This window comes from Genypterus blacodes, unplaced genomic scaffold (assembly GCF_046128005.1).
Source record: "Genypterus blacodes isolate CSIRO-AG114 ecotype Tasmania unplaced genomic scaffold, CSIRO-AGI_Gbla_v1 ptg000240l_1, whole genome shotgun sequence".
Classification (NCBI taxonomy): domain Eukaryota; kingdom Metazoa; phylum Chordata; class Actinopteri; order Ophidiiformes; family Ophidiidae; genus Genypterus; species Genypterus blacodes.
The window spans coordinates 1,186,605-1,203,973 of NW_027467038.1; the positions used below are offsets into that span (position 1 = coordinate 1,186,605).

The 17,369-nt window shown below is 42.1% G+C and overlaps 3 protein-coding genes and 1 long non-coding RNA gene across 7 annotated transcripts; all 4 read right to left on the reverse strand.

Annotated features, from left to right (window-relative positions):
- Positions 1–329: 329 nt before the first annotated feature.
- On the reverse strand, positions 330–6,903 carry LOC143016650 (uncharacterized). 3 transcript variants are annotated; one of them, XM_076171085.1, is made up of 7 exons: positions 6,546–6,903; positions 6,333–6,422; positions 5,457–6,092; positions 1,789–1,931; positions 1,597–1,697; positions 1,362–1,466; positions 330–501 (listed from the first exon to the last, which is right to left on the reverse strand). In XM_076171085.1, exons 1-7 carry the CDS (start codon positions 6,661–6,663, stop codon positions 390–392), a joined length of 1,305 nt encoding a protein of 434 aa, XP_076027200.1. In that variant the 5' UTR covers positions 6,664–6,903; the 3' UTR covers positions 330–389. The 3 variants fall into 3 exon arrangements, with proteins under 3 accessions (XP_076027200.1, XP_076027202.1, XP_076027201.1); XM_076171087.1 differs by having other exon boundaries at positions 330–1,466; XM_076171086.1 differs by lacking the exons at positions 330–501; positions 1,362–1,466; positions 1,597–1,697; positions 1,789–1,931 and adding exons at positions 3,644–4,075; positions 4,977–5,077; positions 5,200–5,342.
- A 377-nt stretch (positions 6,904–7,280) lies between these two features.
- On the reverse strand, positions 7,281–13,270 carry LOC143016657 (CD209 antigen-like protein C). Of its 2 annotated transcripts, XM_076171094.1 has the most exons (6): positions 12,913–13,270; positions 12,701–12,790; positions 12,277–12,450; positions 12,020–12,162; positions 11,797–11,897; positions 10,238–10,895 (listed from the first exon to the last, which is right to left on the reverse strand). In XM_076171094.1, the coding sequence occupies exons 1-6, from the start codon at positions 13,028–13,030 to the stop codon at positions 10,757–10,759; spliced, it is 765 nt and encodes a 254-aa protein (XP_076027209.1). In that variant the 5' UTR covers positions 13,031–13,270; the 3' UTR covers positions 10,238–10,756. The 2 variants fall into 2 exon arrangements, with proteins under 2 accessions (XP_076027210.1, XP_076027209.1); XM_076171095.1 differs by lacking the exons at positions 10,238–10,895; positions 11,797–11,897; positions 12,020–12,162; positions 12,277–12,450 and adding exons at positions 7,281–8,336; positions 8,467–8,567; positions 8,659–8,801.
- LOC143016660 (uncharacterized) lies at positions 8,819–9,722 on the reverse strand. Its single transcript, XR_012965544.1, has 3 exons — positions 9,557–9,722; positions 9,351–9,440; positions 8,819–9,119 (listed from the first exon to the last, which is right to left on the reverse strand). It is a non-coding gene; the product is annotated as an uncharacterized LOC143016660 (long non-coding RNA).
- A 509-nt stretch (positions 13,271–13,779) lies between the features above and the next one.
- LOC143016653 (beta-2-glycoprotein 1-like) lies at positions 13,780–16,620 on the reverse strand. Its single transcript, XM_076171089.1, has 8 exons — positions 16,177–16,620; positions 15,806–15,982; positions 15,595–15,691; positions 15,352–15,428; positions 14,935–15,123; positions 14,624–14,803; positions 14,111–14,308; positions 13,780–13,965 (listed from the first exon to the last, which is right to left on the reverse strand). Exons 1-8 carry the CDS (start codon positions 16,244–16,246, stop codon positions 13,901–13,903), a joined length of 1,053 nt encoding a protein of 350 aa, XP_076027204.1. The 5' UTR covers positions 16,247–16,620; the 3' UTR covers positions 13,780–13,900.
- Positions 16,621–17,369: the final 749 nt, after the last annotated feature.

Sequence of the window (17,369 nt, forward strand, 5' to 3'; positions counted from 1 at the left end):
TGTAACTGATTGATCATTGTATGCATGCTCCTAGTGTTCTTCATCAGGCCTGCTTATTCTGGGTCATTTGACCATGATTAAAGGATCAGCAGGTATGAAGTGTAACTGGAGCCCCTCCAGGTTAAACCTTTTGTAACAGATCTATAGTCTATGACTACATGCACGTATAACAGGAGGTCTGTGGTGACCAGACGTCTATGGTGTAATGATAATTCTGTCAACTTCCTGCTCATAATGATGTGAAAGGAGAAGAGCGCTGGGGGTGAAGATGACATCAGTAGTGGGGATCAGATATGGACAAAAGTTTGTTACACAGAACAAGGGGACAGTTTTCATCAGACCATGTTGTTTAATTTCATCAGATCAGAACAAATGACATGAGCTGGATATTACAGGGGATCATCATCATCATCATCAGGGAGGAGATCTGCTGCACCTTCAGCACTGCTCGATTTCAGATGGAAGTGAACCATGTTTGAATTTATAAAGAAAATCACTGGGCTATAGAAAACACACACACACACACACACACACATTTTGTTATTAATACAAGAACATATCTGAAAGGTTACCTCATAGCTTTATCTATCAACTGTAACCTTCAAAGCAATCTGCATCAGGTCATAGTTTACATGTTGTTTAACATGTTAACACTTCTGCTACCATCTTCACAACTGCACTACTACATAATATGTGTCGGCGCATGAACTTTACGACTGAACAACAGGAAATTGTTTTGAATTGGTAGACGTCACTCTTCCTTCAGCATTTAAGCACATTACAATGACAGCGTCTCCAACAACAACATGGCAGAAGAAGACGACGAGACAAACAAGAGAAAAAGCCTTAAAAAGGGAACTTTTCTTCAGAGAGGGGCGACATTAGTTAGCTAGTTAGCTAACCTTGAGCTACGACAGTGTGACAGTGTTTCCTCCGTATGGGGAAGCAGAACATCTTTAAACACCCGCGACACTTTCTGACGGCTTTAAGGAGGGTTTCCATGACAGCCGCTTATATGTACGATATGTTGTACCAATGGCTGGGTGTGCAATAGGAACTTTCAATAAAACAATAATATTACATACTACACACATGAACATGCATGAGAATCTCAAAACACAGTGCAAAATGATTTTTATGATTGATGTTTTTATTTATTTATTTTGACATGCTCATGTGAAACCTATTGCTGAATTGTGACTGAAAATGCTCTGGGTTCTCCTGAATAGTGTGGAATAGTATATTAAGCTTTCATCAGACTATCATCTCTGCATCTTTGTGCTGTTTGAGCAGCATCAACAAAGGGTTTGGTTTCAGATGTTAAGTAGCTTTAACTCATTAACTTCTCACAAACACTGTACCTTTCCAAAGAACAACCTGCATCATTAAATACATCGAATCTCTTATCAAACTCTGCACAGTCTTCTCCTCCATTTGCATTATTAGGCTCTCCTGGTGCCCAGGCCCTGTATGAGATAAAGAGGGATCATTTCAACGTTGATCATTTTCTTTCTATCATTCTTACTTTACCAGAATACACTGATGACCGGAGTGTAAGAAAGGATTGTGTCACCACGTTCTGTCTCTATGTCTTACCCATCAGTCAGTCCTGTTCCGTCCACCCACCTCCACTGTCCCTCATTGTCCAAATCAGACAGACCAATCCAGAAAAGGTCGTGTAAGCCCTTTAAAAATGCCTGAGAGTGAAAAATGATACAAAGAAAAGAATTAGACAAGCAATTAGGTATAAAAACCTGGAGACCACAGCCCCGTCCATCTCTCTCTCACCTGTTCTCCTCTGTTGTTGATGATCACCAGGTTGGCTCCTCTGAGCAAACACTCTTGTCTGCTCTCCTTCCAATTTTTCTTGGATTTAGAGACGTAGTAACAGCTGCTCTGAAACTTGTGCCAGCCCAGTGGACATCCCAGCACTGCAAAGTAAAACATCAGGATGTGAGGTGTCGGTTGATTTCAGCAGCTTTACATTTCAGAGTAAAGACAACACCAGAAAAGTGCTGAATTATTTTAACAGGTGAAGCAAATTTGACCAACAACAACATTTCTGGAACATGTCTCTCTCTCTGGTCAGGTTGTTGTTACTGGTCTGTAACTGGTCTCTCTCTCTGGTCAGGTTGTTGTTACTGGTCTGTAACTGGTCTCTCTCTCTGGTCAGGTTGTTGTAATTGGTCTGTAACTGGTCTCTCTCTCTCATCAGGTCGTGACTCTTTATCTCTTGCAGTTGAAGCATAGTACTGTTATGTATTTGTTGGTTTTCCTCTCTTTGGTGACCTGCACAAAAAAACAAACAGCATATTGATGATGTGTTGTTTCTCATATAATGATGAGTACAGCAGCAATGAAACACTACAGAATAGGAAACTAAACATCTTTAGTCATTGAGGTGCAGAATACAAAGGATTTGGAGGGTTGACAATACAAAAATCTTAAAAGCTCCATGATGACTGGATCAGACCAACAGGTGAGGACTTTCACCAGTTTAAGGACATTTTGTAACTCACTGAGAGTGAATCTCAGGCAGATGTTGAGAGCAGCTTGTAGCACACACAGGAGCCCAAAACTCACAGCAACCACTCTGAGGAGTTTTCTCCCTGTAGGAACCAAACACACACGTTCACACTGATGATGATGATGATGTGACATGGACACAGCATTGTTTTATCATTATTAAATCCTAATTGCTGAACTGTAGGCTTGTGTGACTCACCAGGCACTGCAGGAGTCACTCCTCTGGCTCCAGCTGGGCTCCTGGATGAAGACTGAGGGATGTTTTTATAATCTGCCTCCATCTCAATCTCCTCTTCATGCAAAACACTTACCATTTCAATGGAGAGTGATGAAGATGCTGCTTGGTGAGCTGTGAACTGCACCTTCACTTCCATTTCCCGTGATTACACTCATGAGGAAGTAACACATCGATTCTTTCCTTATTTCAATTCTTTTGTTCTCTTTCATAGTAGAATAAATAGGCAGAGTTAGGGCTGATCTGGTTAATGCTTGATTCTGGCATTTTTTCCCTGCCCTTAATTGAGTTTAACATCAATCAGCTGCATTCACTCAAATATTCTTGCTGCTCGTGATTCAAAGTCTCAAATATCCTCACGCTCTCACAGATGTCCTCTGATCACACGCACATCACTTCGTGTATATTTCTGATCCTGACCACATCCTCCCCTGTTTCTTCATGTGGCACAGCTGATTCTTGCTTGTCTGTGCTACTGTCAGACTGCAGACTGTGTTCTAATGCTGGTATTTGATTGGATGCAGAGCCGATGATTGCGGCCCATTGTTTGTGATGTCGGTCTGAAAATAATCTTGACACATATGTGTTTACATATGAATGAAGCTTGTTTTAGGAGACGAGCCAGAGAAATACACCAACAGACAAATATCATGTGTAAGCTTCATCATTATGAATTTCAAGAAGATGGAGTTACAAAAAGAAGAGCTGCAGTTTACACTTTGTCTCCTTAAGTAACAATGAGACACATTCAAAACAGAGTTCTGATCAAACGCCTTCACTTCAGGTTTGCTTGAGCAGTGACCCTGTCGTTGAACTATGATGCACTTAGAGAGACGTCTCAGCTCCTCTTCTTAAAAACAAAAGAATGTTTCTACACCTGCCAACCTTCTTATTTCTCAGAGCTCATTTCCAACAACTTATAATAATAATAATGCGTTTATCTACATAGCACCTTTCAAAAGTTTAAGTTCAAAGTTATAAAGTGCTTTATGACAAAACAAATAAAAGGAATACAAAGCAGGCAAGAGGATATAAGACAGTTACAAAAAAAGTCAGGTAATACAAGTGAAAGGTTCTGTCATGGTGGAATAATATGTAAAGCTTTGTTCAGACTTTCAGCTCCACTTCTCTTTGTGCTGTTTGAGCAGCATCAGCAAAAGGTTTGGTTTCATTTCTTAAGTAGATACTAACTTCTCACAAACACTGTGCTTCATGGCAGAACAACTTGCATCATTCCATGCATTGAATTTCTGAAGAAGCTCCACACAGTCTTCACCTCCGTATTCATCATTAGGCTCTTCAGGTGCCCAGATCCTGTATGAGATAAAGAGGAATCATTTCAACAGTTTTCTTTGTATTATTCTAATCGTACATACATTTCTCAGCCAAAGAGAATGTCTGTTTCTAAATAATCATATCATATAATTAGGGCTGCACCTAACGATCATTTTTTCAACGATTAATCTACATATTATATTTATTACGCAATATAACAATCATTTTCCCCAAAATAAATATCAAATTTATCTCATTAATATTTCAATATTTTCTTCAATCATCTCCTCTTGAAAGCAAACAACAAAGACTTGCAATGAATTATTCCACAACTAGCCCCCTTTTGACTGATAATCTCCGTTTTACAATACAACATATTGCGTATTTAATTCATGTATGGGTGATCTAACGCAATCTGCATTCAACAACAAAAATACATGAGAAGCAGGTCGGTTTGTGCTTTAGCACGTCAGCCGGCAGAGACCCCCTTGCGAGCCACACGTCAGCCACGAGCCGCACGACGGACAGCATAGAACCGCACGGCGGCCGACAGAGAGCCGCCTTGACAACACCCTCGGCGATGCTTTCACTTTTGAACGTGGCTTGCTTTTGTCGCCAGGTTTCGCAAGGTTGTGTTCCGGTTGCGTGCATGCTTCCACCTGGCGCAGCCATCCGACAACATTACGTCGCGCCGGCGAACTCATATGCTAATCGACGTATTTACGTAAACGAGTAGTCGATTTACGTCGACCCTTCACCCCTTCTCTACATATATAATGCACCCACTGGTTGAGCTGTAGGTAAAATGGGGTTTGGTGGAGTTTTGAAGAACTCACTCACATGAGTACTTCAGACTGAGACGTGAAAAGTAAATGAAGTGGCTCTGATGACCGGAGTGTAAGAAAGGATTGTGTCACCACATTCTGTCTCTATTTCTTACCTATAAGTCAGTCCTGTTCCGTCCACCCACCTCCACTGTCCCTCATTGTCCAAATCAGACAGACCAATCCAGAAACGATCTTGTAAGTCCTTTAAAAATTCCTGAGAGTGAAAAATGATACAGAGAAAAGAATTAGACAAGCAATTAGGTAAAAAATGATATAATAAATAATAAATGTGAAGGTGAGGTCAGGAGACCACATCCCCGTCCATCCCTCTCTCACCTGTTCTCCTCTGCTGTTGATGATCACCAGGTTGGCTCCTCTGAGCAAACACTCTTGTCTGCTCTCGTTCCAATTTGCCCTGTACATAGAGACGAAGTAACAGCTGCTCTGAAACTTCTTCCAGCCCAGTGGACATCGCAGCCCTTCAAAGAAAAGCATCAGGATGTGAGCTGTTGGCCGATTCCAGCAGCTTTACATTTAAAAACAGCAGGTGAAGCAAGTTTGACCAACAACATCATTTTGTGGATTGTTCATACCTTTTATCTGAGAGAGGTTATTTATCAAGGTCTGTAACTGGTCTCTCTCTCTGGTCACGTCGTCGTAGCTGGCCTGTAACTGGTCTCTCTCGCTGGTCAGGTTGTTGTTACTGGTCTGTAACTGGTCTCTCTCGCTGGTCAGGTTGTTGTTACTGGTCTGTAACTGGTCTCTCTTTCTGGTCAGGTTGTTGTTACTGGTCTGTAACTGGTCTCTCTCTCTGGTCAGGTTGTTGTTACTGGTCTGTAACTGGTCTCTCTCTCTGGTCAGGTTGTTGTTACTGGTCTGTAACTGGTCTCTCTCTCTGGTCAGGTTGTTGTTACTGGTCTGTAACTGGTCTCTCTCTCTGGTCAGGTTGTTGTTACTGGTCTGTAACTGGTCTCTCTCGCTGGTCAGGTTGTTATTACTGGTCTGTAACTGGTCTCTCTTTCTGGTCAGGGTGTTGTAATTGGTCTGTAACTGGTCTCTTTCACTGGTCAGGTTGTTGTTACTGGTCTGTAACTGGTCTCTCTTTCTGGTCAGGTTGTTGTTACTGGTCTGTAACTGGTCTCTCTCTCTCATCAGGTCGTGACTCTTTATCTCTTGCAGTTGAAGCATAGTACTGTTATGTATTTGTTGGTTTTCCCCTCTTTTGTGACCTGCAAAAAAAAAATTGATGATGTGTTGTTTCTCATATAATGAAACACATTTGAGGAAACGATGAGTACAGCAGCCAAGAAACACAACAGAATAGGAAACTAAACTTCTTTAGTCATTGAAGTGCAGAATACAAAAGATTTGGATGGTTGACAACAAAAAAATCTCAAAAGCTCCATGATGACTGGATCAGACCAACAGGTGAGGACTTTCCCTCAGTTTAAGGACATTTTGTAACTCACTGAGAGTGAATCTCAGGCAGATGTTGAGAGCAGCTTGTAGCACACACAGGAGCCCAAAACTCACAGCAACCACTCTGAGGAGTTTTCTCCCTGTAGGAACCAAACACACACGTTCACACTGATGATGATGATGATGATGATGTGACATGGACACAGCATTGTTTTTATCATTATTAAATCCTAATTGTTGAACTGCAGGCTTGTGTGACTCACCAGGCACTGCAGGAGTCACACCTCCTTTGGCTTCAGCTGGGCTCCTGGATGAAGGTGGAGCTTTGTTTCTATAATCTTCCTTCATCTCTATCTCCTCTTCATTCAAACCACTCGCCATTTCAATGGAGAGTGACGAAGGTGTTGCTTGGTGAGCTGTGAACTGCTTCTTCAGTCTATGATAAGTCTCATGAGAAAATGTTTTATTTTTTCATTTCCGTTTTTATTTCTTCTTTTTTACTTCTCTAATCTGGAGAAAGTGGGCCGGGTTAAGGCCAGTCCAGTTCTTGCCTGATTACGGCATCATCGTCCCCTCTGCTGTCCAGGCCCTCTACCCACCCTCAGCCTCTGTATCGCCATAGATACAGTATAGTATAAACACTCAGAATTGTGTCCACTTGACCTTCCTGTAACTGATTGATCATTGTATGCATGCTCCAATTGTTCTTCATCAGGCCCTGCTTATTCTGGATCATTTGACCATGATTAAAGGATCAGCAGGTATGAAGTGTAACTGGAGCCCCTCCAGGTTAAACCTTTTGTAACAGATCTATAGTCTATGACTACATGCACGTGTAACAGGAGGTCTGTGGTGACCAGACGTCTATGGTGTAACGATAAATCTGTCAACTTCCTGCTCATTATGAGGTGAAAGGAGAAGAGCGCTGGGGGTGAAGATGACATCAGTAGTGGGGATCAGATATGGACAAAAGTTTGTTATACAGAACAAGGGGACAGTTTTCATCAGACCATGTTGTTTAATTTCATCAGATCAGAACAAATGACATGAGCTGGATATTACAGGGGATCATCATCATCATCATCATCAGGGAGGAGATCTGCTGCACCTTCAGCACTGCTCGATTTCAGATGGAAGTGAACCATGTTTGAATTTATAAAGAAAATCACTGGGCTATAGAAAACACACACACACACACACATTTTGTTATTAATACAAGAACATATCTGAAAGGTTACCTCATAGCTTTATCCATCAACTGTAACCTTCAAAGCAATCTGCATCAGGTCATAGTTTACATGTTGTTTAACATGTTAACACTTCTGTTACCATCTTCACAACTGCACTACTTCATAATATGTGTCGGCGCATTAACTTTATGACTGAACAACAGGAAACTGTTTTGAATTGGTAGACGTCACTCTTCATAAAAAAGGGAACCTCTTCAGAGGGGTGACGTTAGTTAGCTGGTTAGCTAACCCTGAGCCACAACAGTGTGACAGTGTTTCCTCTGTATGGGGAAGCAGAACATCTTTAAACACCCGCGACACTTTCTGACACCTTTAATGGATAGAAAAGGAGGGTTTCCATGACAGCCACTTATATGTACGATATGTTGTACCAATGGCTGGGTGTGCAATAGGAACTTTCAATAAAACAATAATATTACATACTACACACATGAACATGCATGAGAATCTCAAAACACAGTGCAAAATGATTTTTATGATTGATGTTTTTATTTATTTATTTTGACATGCTCATGTGAAACCTATTGCTGAATTGTGACTGAAAATGCTCTGGGTTCTCCTGAATAGTGTGGAATAATATATTAAGCTTTCATCAGACTATCATCTCTGCATCTTTGTGCTGTTTGAGCAGCATCAACAAAGGGTTTGGTTTCAGATGTTAAGTAGCTTTAACTCATTAACTTCTCACAAACACTGTACCTTTCCAAAGAACAACCTGCATCATTAAATGCATCGTATCTCTTATCAAACTCTGCACAGTCTTCTCCTCCATTTGCATTATTAGGCTCTCCTGGTGCCCAGGCCCTGTATGAGATAAAGAGGGATCATTTCAACGTTGATCATTTTCTTTCTATCATTCTTACTTTACCAGCATACACTGATGACCGGAGTGTAAGAAAGGATTGTGTCACCACGTTCTGTCTCTATGTCTTACCCATCAGTCAGTCCTGTTCCGTCCACCCACCTCCACTGTCCCTCATTGTCCAAATCAGACAGACCAATCCAGAAAAGGTCGTGTAAGCCCTTTAAAAATGCCTGAGAGTGAAAAATGATACAAAGAAAAGAATTAGACAAGCAATTAGGTATAAAAACCTGGAGACCACAGCCCCGTCCATCTCTCTCTCACCTGTTCTCCTCTGTTGTTGATGATCACCAGGTTGGCTCCTCTGAGTAAACACTCTTGTCTGCTCTCCTTCCAATTTTTCTTGGATATAGAGAAGTAGTAACAGCTGCTCTGAAACTTGTGCCAGCCCAGTGGACATCCCAGCACTGCAAAGTAAAACATCAGGATGTGAGGTGTCGGTCGATTTCAGCAGCTTTACATTTCAAAGTCAAGACAAGTCCAGAAAAGTGCTGAATTATTTTAACAGGTGAAGCAAATTTGACCAACAACAACATTTCTGGAACTGGTCTCTCTCTCTGGTCAGGTTGTTGTAGCTGGTCTGTAACTGGTCTCTCTCTCTGGTCAGGTTGTTGTAGCTGGTCTGTAACTGGTCTCTCTCTCTCTCATCAGGTCGTGACTCTTTATCTCTTGCAGTTGAAGCATAGTACTGTTATGTATTTGTTGGTTTTCCTCTCTTTGGTGACCTGCACAAAAAAACAAACAGCATATTGATGATGTGTTGTTTCTCATATAATGATGAGTACAGCAGCAATGAAACACTACAGAATAGGAAACCAAACATCTTTAGTCATTGAGGTGCAGAATACAAAAGATTTGGAGGGTTGACAATACAAAAATCTCAAAAGCTCCATGATGACTGGATCAGACCAACAGGTGAGGACTTTCCTTCAGTTTGAGGACATTTTGTAACTCACTGAGAGTGAATCTCAGGCAGATGTTGAGAGCAGCTTGTAGCACACACAGGAGCCCAAAACTCACAGCAACCACTCTGAGGAGTATTCTCCCTGTAGGAACCAAACACACACGTTCACACTGATGATGATGATGATGTGACATGGACACAGCATTGTTTTATCATTATTAAATCCTAATTGCTGAACTGCAGGCTTGTGTGACTCACCAGGCACTGCAGGAGTCACTCCTCTGGCTCCAGCTGGGCTCCTGGATGAAGACTGAGGGATGTTTTTATAATCTGCCTCCATCTCAATCTCCTCTTCATGCAAAACACTTACCATTTCAATGGAGAGTGATGAAGATGCTGCTTGGTGAGCTGTGAACTGCACCTTCACTTCCATTACACTCATGAGGAAGTAACACAGCGATTCTTTCCTTATTTCAATTATTTTGTTCTTCTTCATAGTAGAATAAATAGGCAGAGTTAGGGCTGATCTGGTTAATGCTTGATTCTGGCATTTTTTCCCTGCCCTTAATTGAGTTTAACATCAATCAGCTGCATTCACTCAAATATTCTTGCTGCTCGTGATTCAAAGTCTCAAATATCCTCACGCTCTCACAGATGTCCTCTGATCACACGCACATCACTTCGTGTATATTTCTGATCCTGACCACATCCTCCCCTGTTTCTTCATGTGGCACAGCTGATTCTTGCTTGTCTGTGCTACTGTCAGACTGCAGACTGTGTTCTAATGCTGGTATTTGATTGGATGCAGAGCCGATGATTGCGGCCCATTGTTTGTGATGTCGGTCTGAAAATAATCTTGACACATATGTGTTTACATATGAATGAAGCTTGTTTTAGGAGACGAGCCAGAGAAATACACCAACAGACAAATATCATGTGTAAGCTTCATCATTATGTATTTCAAGAAGATGGAGTTACAAAAAGAAGAGCTGCAGTTTACACTTTGTCTCCTTAAGTAACAATGAGACACATTCAAAACAGAGTTCTGATCAAACACCTTCACTTCAGGTTTGCTTGAGCAGTGACCCTGTCGTTGAACTATGATGCACTTAGAGAGACGTCTCAGCTCCTCTTCTTAAAAACAAAAGAATGTTTCTACACCTGCCAACCTTCTTATTTCTCAGAGCTCATTTCCAACAACTTATAATAATAATAATGCGTTTATCTACATAGCACCTTTCAAAAGTTTAAGTTCAAAGTTATAAAGTGCTTTATGACAAAACCAATAAAAGGAATACAAAGCAGGCAAGAGGATATAAGACAGTTACAAAAATGTCAGGTAATACAAGTGAAAGGTTCTGTCATGGTGGAATAATATGTAAAGCTTTGTTCAGACTTTCAGCTCCACTTCTCTTTGTGCTGTTTGAGCAGCATCAGCAAAAGGTTTGGTTTCATTTCTTAAGTAGATACTAACTTCTCACAAACACTGTGCTTCATGGCAGAACAACTTGCATCATTCCATGCATTGAATTTCTGAAGAAGCTCCACACAGTCTTCACCTCCGTATTCATCATTAGGCTCTTCAGGTGCCCAGATCCTGTATGAGATAAAGAGGAATCATTTCAACAGTTTTCTTTGTATTATTCTAATCGTACATACATTTCTCAGCCAAAGAGAATGTCTGTTTCTAAATAATCATATCATATAATTAGGGCTGCACCTAACGATCATTTTTTCAACGATTAATCTACATATTATATTTATTACGCAATATAACAATCATTTTCCCCAAAATAAATATCAAATTTATCTCATTAATATTTCAATATTTTCTTCAATCATCTCCTCTTGAAAGCAAACAACAAAGACTTGCAATGAATTATTCCACAACTAGCCCCCTTTTGACTGATAATCTCCGTTTTACAATACAACATATTGCGTATTTAATTCATGTATGGGTGATCTAACGCAATCTGCATTCAACAACAAAAATACATGAGAAGCAGGTCGGTTTGTGCTTCAGCACGTCAGCCGGCAGAGACCCGCTTGCGAGCCACACGTCAGCCACGAGCCGCACAACGGACAGCATAGAACCGCACGGCGGCCGGCAGAGAGCCGCCTTGACAACACCCTCGGCGATGCTTTCACTTTTGAACGTGGCTTGCTTTAGTCGCCAGGTTTCGCAAGGTTGTGTTCCGGTTGCGTGCATGCTTCCACCTGGCGCAGCCATCCGACGACATTACGTCGCGCCGGCGAACTGATATGCTAATCGACGTATTTACGTAAACGAGTAGTCGATTTACGTCGACCCTTCACCCCACCTCTACATATATAATGCACCCACTGGTTGAGCTGTAGGTAAAATGGGGTTTGGTGGAGTTTTGAAGAACTCACTCACATGAGTACTTCAGACTGAGACGTGAAAAGTAAATGAAGTGGCTCTGATGACCGGAGTGTAAGAAAGGATTGTGTCATCACATTCTGTCTCTATTTCTTACCTATAAGCCAGTCCTGTTCCGTCCACCCACCTCCACTGTCCCTCATTGTCCAAATCAGACAGACCAATCCAGAAACGATCTTGTAAGTCCTTTAAAAATGCCTGAGAGTGAAAAATGATACAGAGAAAAGAATTAGACAAGCAATTAGGTAAAAAATGATATAATAAATAATAAATGTGAAGGTGAGGTCAGGAGACCACAGCCCCGTCCATCCCTCTCTCACCTGTTCTCCTCTGCTGTTGATGATCACCAGGTTGGCTCCTCTGAGCAAACACTCTTGTCTGCTCTCGTTCCAATTTGCCCTGTACATAGAGACGAAGTAACAGCTGCTCTGAAACTTCTTCCAGCCCAGTGGACATCGCAGCCCTTCAAAGAAAAGCATCAGGATGTGAGCTGTTGGCCGATTCCAGCAGCTTTACATTTAAAAACAGCAGGTGAAGCAAGTTTGACCAACAACAGCATTTTGTGGATTGTTCATACCTTTTATCTGAGAGAGGTTATTTATCAAGGTCTGTAACTGGTCTCTCTCTCTGGTCACGTCGTCGTAGCTGGCCTGTAACTGGTCTCTCTCTCTCATCAGGTCGTGACTCTTTATCTCTTGCAGTTGAAGCATAGTACTGTTATGTATTTGTTGGTTTTCCTCTCTTTGGTGACCTGCACAAAAAAACAAACAGCAAATCGATGATGTGTTGTTTCTCATATAATGAAACACATTTGAGGAAACGATGAGTACAGCAGCCAAGAAACACTACAGAATAGGAAACTAAACTTCTTTAGTCATTGAAGTGCAGAATACAAAAGATTTGGATGGTTGACAACAAAAAAATCTCAAAAGCTCCATGATGACTGGATCAGACCAACAGGTGAGGACTTTCCCTCAGTTTAAGGACATTTTGTAACTCACTGAGAGTGAATCTCAGGTAGATGTTGAGAGCAGCTTGTAGCACACACAGGAGCCCAAAACTCACAGCAACCACTCTGAGGAGTTTTCTCCCTGTAGGAACCAAACACACACGTTCACACTGATGATGATGATGATGATGATGTGACATGGACACAGCATTGTTTTATCATTATTAAATCCTAATTGTTGAACTGCAGGCTTGTGTGACTCACCAGGCACTGCAGGAGTCACACCTCCTTTGGCTTCAGCTGGGCTCCTGGATGAAGGTAGAGCTTTGTTTCTATAATCTTCCTGCATCTCTATCTCCTCTTCATTCAAACCACTCGCCATTTCAATGGAGAGTGACGAAGGTGTTGCTTGGTGAGCTGTGAACTGCTTCTTCAGTCTATGATAAGTCTCATGAGAGAATGTGTTATTTCCTCATTTCCGTTTTTATTTCTTCTTTTTTACTTCTCTAATCTGGAGAAAGTGGGCGGGGTTAAGGTCAGTCCAGTTCTTGCCTGATTATGGCATCATCGTCCCTTCTGCTGTCCAGGCCCTCTACCCACCCTCAGCCTCTGTATCGCCATAGATACAGTATAGTATAAACACTCAGAATTGTGTCCACTTGATCTTCCTGTAACTGATTGATCATTGTATGCATGCTCCTAGTGTTCTTCATCAGGCCTGCTTATTCTGGATCATTTGACCATGATTAAAGGATCAGCAGGTATGAAGTGTAACATGTCTGGGTAATGCCGAGGTGCCCCTGAGCAAGGCACCAAACCCCCAACTGCTTCCCCCTCTGTAATGGGTGGCAATGTAAGTCGCTTTGGATAAAAGCGTCTGCTAAATGCTGGTAATGTAATGTAATGTAACTGGAGCCCCAGCAGGTTAAACCTTTTGTAACAGAAGGCGTCTATGACTACATGCACGTGTAACAGGAGGTCTGTGGTGACCAGACGTCTATGGTGTAACGATAAATCTGTCAACTTCCTGCTCGTAATGAAGTGAAAGGAGAAGAGCGCTGGGGGTGAAGATGACATCAGTAGTGGGGATCAGATATGGACAAAAGTTTGTTACACAGAACAAGGGGACAGTTTTCATCAGACCATGTTGTTTAATTTCATCAGATCAGAACAAATGACATGAGCTGGATATTACAGGGGATCATCATCAACATCATCATCATCATCATCAGGGAGGAGATCTGCTGCACCTTTAGCACTGCTCGATTTCAGATGGAAGTGAACCATGTTTGAATTTATAAGCAAAATCACTGGGCTCTAGAAAACACACACACACACACACACACACACACACACACACACACACACACACACACACACACACACACACACACACATGTTTTGTTCGTAATACAAGAACATATCTGAAGGTTACCTCAGAGCTTTATCTATCAACAATTACCTTCAAAGCAATCTGGGATATTGAGTCTCCCGTCAATGCATTGGGTGGACACAGCATATCCACATTTCCTGGCCTTGTTCATGCAGTAGACTGAGACGATTTCCGTGTGCAAAACTCTGTTGGGATCCAATTCTTTAATCCAGAGTCTTCTCCCTTTGTACAGTATCCTTCCTCTTAGTATGCCAACACTGCAACTGGCTGCAGGCCACAACAGGAAGGCAAAGTAAGTGAGACAGGTAACAGGAGTGAGCAAAATGTGCCATATTTACTAAAAAGGTACAGGACCACAGAGGTTTGACCCAATAATCCTGCTGTTTACTTATACAAATACTTGACTTGATACAGGAAAATAATGACTCTAAATTGAATTGATAATAGAAGTGAAAGCGACACAATTGGGGGTAGGAAGTTTTCAGACACACATGGACACCAGCCAGAGAGGAGCCAAACTCTCACAACTAACATCTGATCCTGAAATATAAAACACATGTAGAGAGAAGATCCTGCACTCACCCTTGCAGGCTGGCTTCTCAGACCATTCTCCATTCTCCTGACAAACGCTCTGCAGGTTTCCATCAAGTACATAATACCCATTACAGCCATATTTGACGTTTTCCATGTAGCTGAAATCTCTGTCGTCGTTGTTTGACTTGTAGCCATTGGCAATGTTCTGAGGTTGAGGGCAGGTCACAACTGCAAAGGGACAGATGGGCTCAGTAAACAGCAGGGTATCTCATTCATACATGTACATATACAGTGAAACTATGAAGGAAAGAATGCACTCAGTTCTAATATTACTACTTCTGCTTCTCCCACGTCCATACTTTGACATTGTGGTGGGTCGCTCCACCTGCCACCAGCCAGGCACTTTGCTCTTGCATTGCCAATGACCACATATGGAGGCAAGCACATGTACAGCCCGGAGGTACCATAGTCGGTTGTGTTCCCTCTGACCAGCTCATCATAGACAATCTTTCCAAACTGTGGGATTGGAGCCAGTCCACAGCTCACAGCTAACGAGAGAGGAGAGGAGAGGAGAGGAGAGGAGAGGAGAGGAGAGGAGAGGAGAGGAGAGGAGAGGAGAAAAAAAACAATTTATATGTGTCTTTATCTTTGGCTCTTATTTTGGATGGGATATGAGCTGTATGTGAGGATTCATTGATTATCTGAGGCCTGTTTGCAGAAAAAGGAATGAACAAGACAGAGATGTAAGTAGTCATGTGACGCAGTGGAGCAGATACGTTGGCACTTTGGGGCTGAACTGCTCCAGGTTCCATTGGCGAGGCACACAGCACTGCTGGCTCCGATCAGGATGTACCTGCACAGAGCAGCCATGGTTAAGATTTGATTTTTATAGCTTTCAAACGGTGAAATGTTGCATTTCTATCTTTCCACTTATACTAATTGCATAGGATTACCCAGACTGCAACCCTAACCATTTAGGGGCAGACATTTAAAGACTAGTTCATGTCCCATTCCTTTACCCCTCATCACAGGTGTAGTTGATTGTACTCTTGTATGTTATGTCCTCATAGTTCAGCTCTCCACGAGGCAGCATATCAGGGGCGGGGCAGTGTTTGGCTGCAGGAGAGAATAGATTTCACACGTGAAAAATAATAAGACTTTCTATTTGCGGATACACGACTAGAACATCTGTCACCAGGCCTAAGGTTCTATAGAATAAGTGAGACCCACGTAAGCACTTGAGTCGGGTTCTTGTCCATCCCCCGCTGGCACCGCAGACGATCTTGCGAGGGCCCAGCAGGGGGCTGTACCCCTGCACACAGGACAGCACCACCTCAGCCCCGGGGTTAAAGAACCTCTGGAGCCCGTGCACCTCAATGGTGGCATCCAGCTCAGGCCTAGAACAAACTGTGAGGAGAAATAGATTACACAGGGTTTAGGGATGAAAATAACAAACTCGCAGATTATTGAAGTCACTGTCAAGTAGAAATCAAATGTCATGAAAACCCTGAAATATACAGAAATACAAAAACGGGAGCAATAGACCTGAATACATGCAGGTCAATCTGATGTAAAAGTCAAACAAATACAAATACCATTACCTTGCTGAGATGTGACCATAGAAACGAACAAAGTTGGCCACAGAAGCAGCAAAGCCAGCCAGCGAGTCATCCTGTCCTCAGCTCTGTTCTGTCCTCAGCTCTGTCCTGTCTTCAACTCTGTCCTGTCTTCAGCTCTGTCCTGTCCTTAGCTATGTCCTGTCCTCAGCTCTGTCCTGTCTTCAACTCTGTCCCGTCTACAGCTCTGTCCTGTCCTCAGCTCTGTCCTGTCTTTAGCTCTGTCTTGTCCTCAGCTTTGTACTGTCCTCAGCTCTGTCCCGTCTTCAACCGTGTCCTGTCTTCAGCTCTGTCCTGTCCTCAGCTCTGTCCCGTCCTCAGCCCTGTCCAGTCCTCAGCTCTGTCCCGTCCTCAGCCCTGTCCCGTCCTCTCTGGCTAACCTGCAGAATCTCTCTCCTCCCTCTTGCTGCTGCTGTTTGTGTTTCTCTGAGAGTAAACAGATAAGAGCGGAATGAAGTAACCGCTGACTGCTGACTTACAATAACAGAACGGAACATGTGTGGCATTTTACTGGAAGTGAGAAGATCCAGCAGTGGACTTTGCCTGGTAAATAACTGTTTTGTCAATTTCCACATTTTGGTATTGAGTAACTAATACTCATGCTAATACTGAGGATAACTAATGATGACAACAACAACAACTGTGCAAGAAAACATTCATGAGAATCTTGAGAATATAGAATGAAAGTATGAGAAAAAAAAAAAATTAATTGGTGCTGGTTCATCTTACAGTTGATCAGAGTAGTTGGTACTTGAGGTTTGTTTGTTTCTCTAAATACTGGAGTCCATGTTTTCTTTACTATGTGTAGAGTTTGAACCATGACTATTCAAAATGTCCAGGTTCCTACTACCCAGCATACATTTGGATTGTTAGGTAATGTTACATGATATAAAGAAATGGTGATGGTTTAAGTGTGTATGTCACAGTCACGTCAATCAATGGTCCAACATTTTTTCTATATATGCAGAGAAAAGTAGCCGAGTCCAAAATACAACTAATAATCTCTGCCTTGGTCTTTTTTCTGTTTTGCAATAATTAAATTCTATCATATTTTTCTGATTGCTTCATTGACAAAATTATTTCCGCGATCAATCAAACATGGCAGCACAGATGATGGATGATGGAACCATAACATTTGTTGCATGATTGGGGCCATAAATCCATACATTTAAAATGAG

Coding starts and splice junctions, on each gene's coding strand:
- LOC143016650 (XM_076171085.1), bottom strand. CDS start 6,663: ATGGCGAGTGGTTTGAATGAAGAGGAGATAGAGATGAAGGAAGATTAT. Junction 6,093..6,332: donor CTGCCTGAGATTCACTCTCA/GTGAGTTACAAA, acceptor TTTTTTTTGCAG/GTCACAAAAGAGGGGAAAAC. Junction 1,932..5,456: donor TAACCTCTCTCAGATAAAAG/GTATGAACAATC, acceptor TTTACTTTGCAG/TGCTGGGATGTCCACTGGGC.
- LOC143016657 (XM_076171094.1), bottom strand. CDS start 13,030: ATGGCGAGTGGTTTGAATGAAGAGGAGATAGAGATGCAGGAAGATTAT. Junction 12,791..12,912: donor TGTGACTCCTGCAGTGCCTG/GTGAGTCACACA, acceptor TGGTTCCTACAG/GGAGAAAACTCCTCAGAGTG. Junction 10,896..11,796: donor GGAACAGGACTGGCTTATAG/GTAAGAAATAGA, acceptor TATCTCATACAG/GATCTGGGCACCTGAAGAGC.
- LOC143016653 (XM_076171089.1), bottom strand. CDS start 16,246: ATGACTCGCTGGCTGGCTTTGCTGCTTCTGTGGCCAACTTTGTTCGTT. Junction 15,983..16,176: donor TATGGTCACATCTCAGCAAG/GTAATGGTATTT, acceptor TTCTCCTCACAG/TTTGTTCTAGGCCTGAGCTG. Junction 15,124..15,351: donor TTCAGCCCCAAAGTGCCAAC/GTATCTGCTCCA, acceptor CTCTCTCGTTAG/CTGTGAGCTGTGGACTGGCT.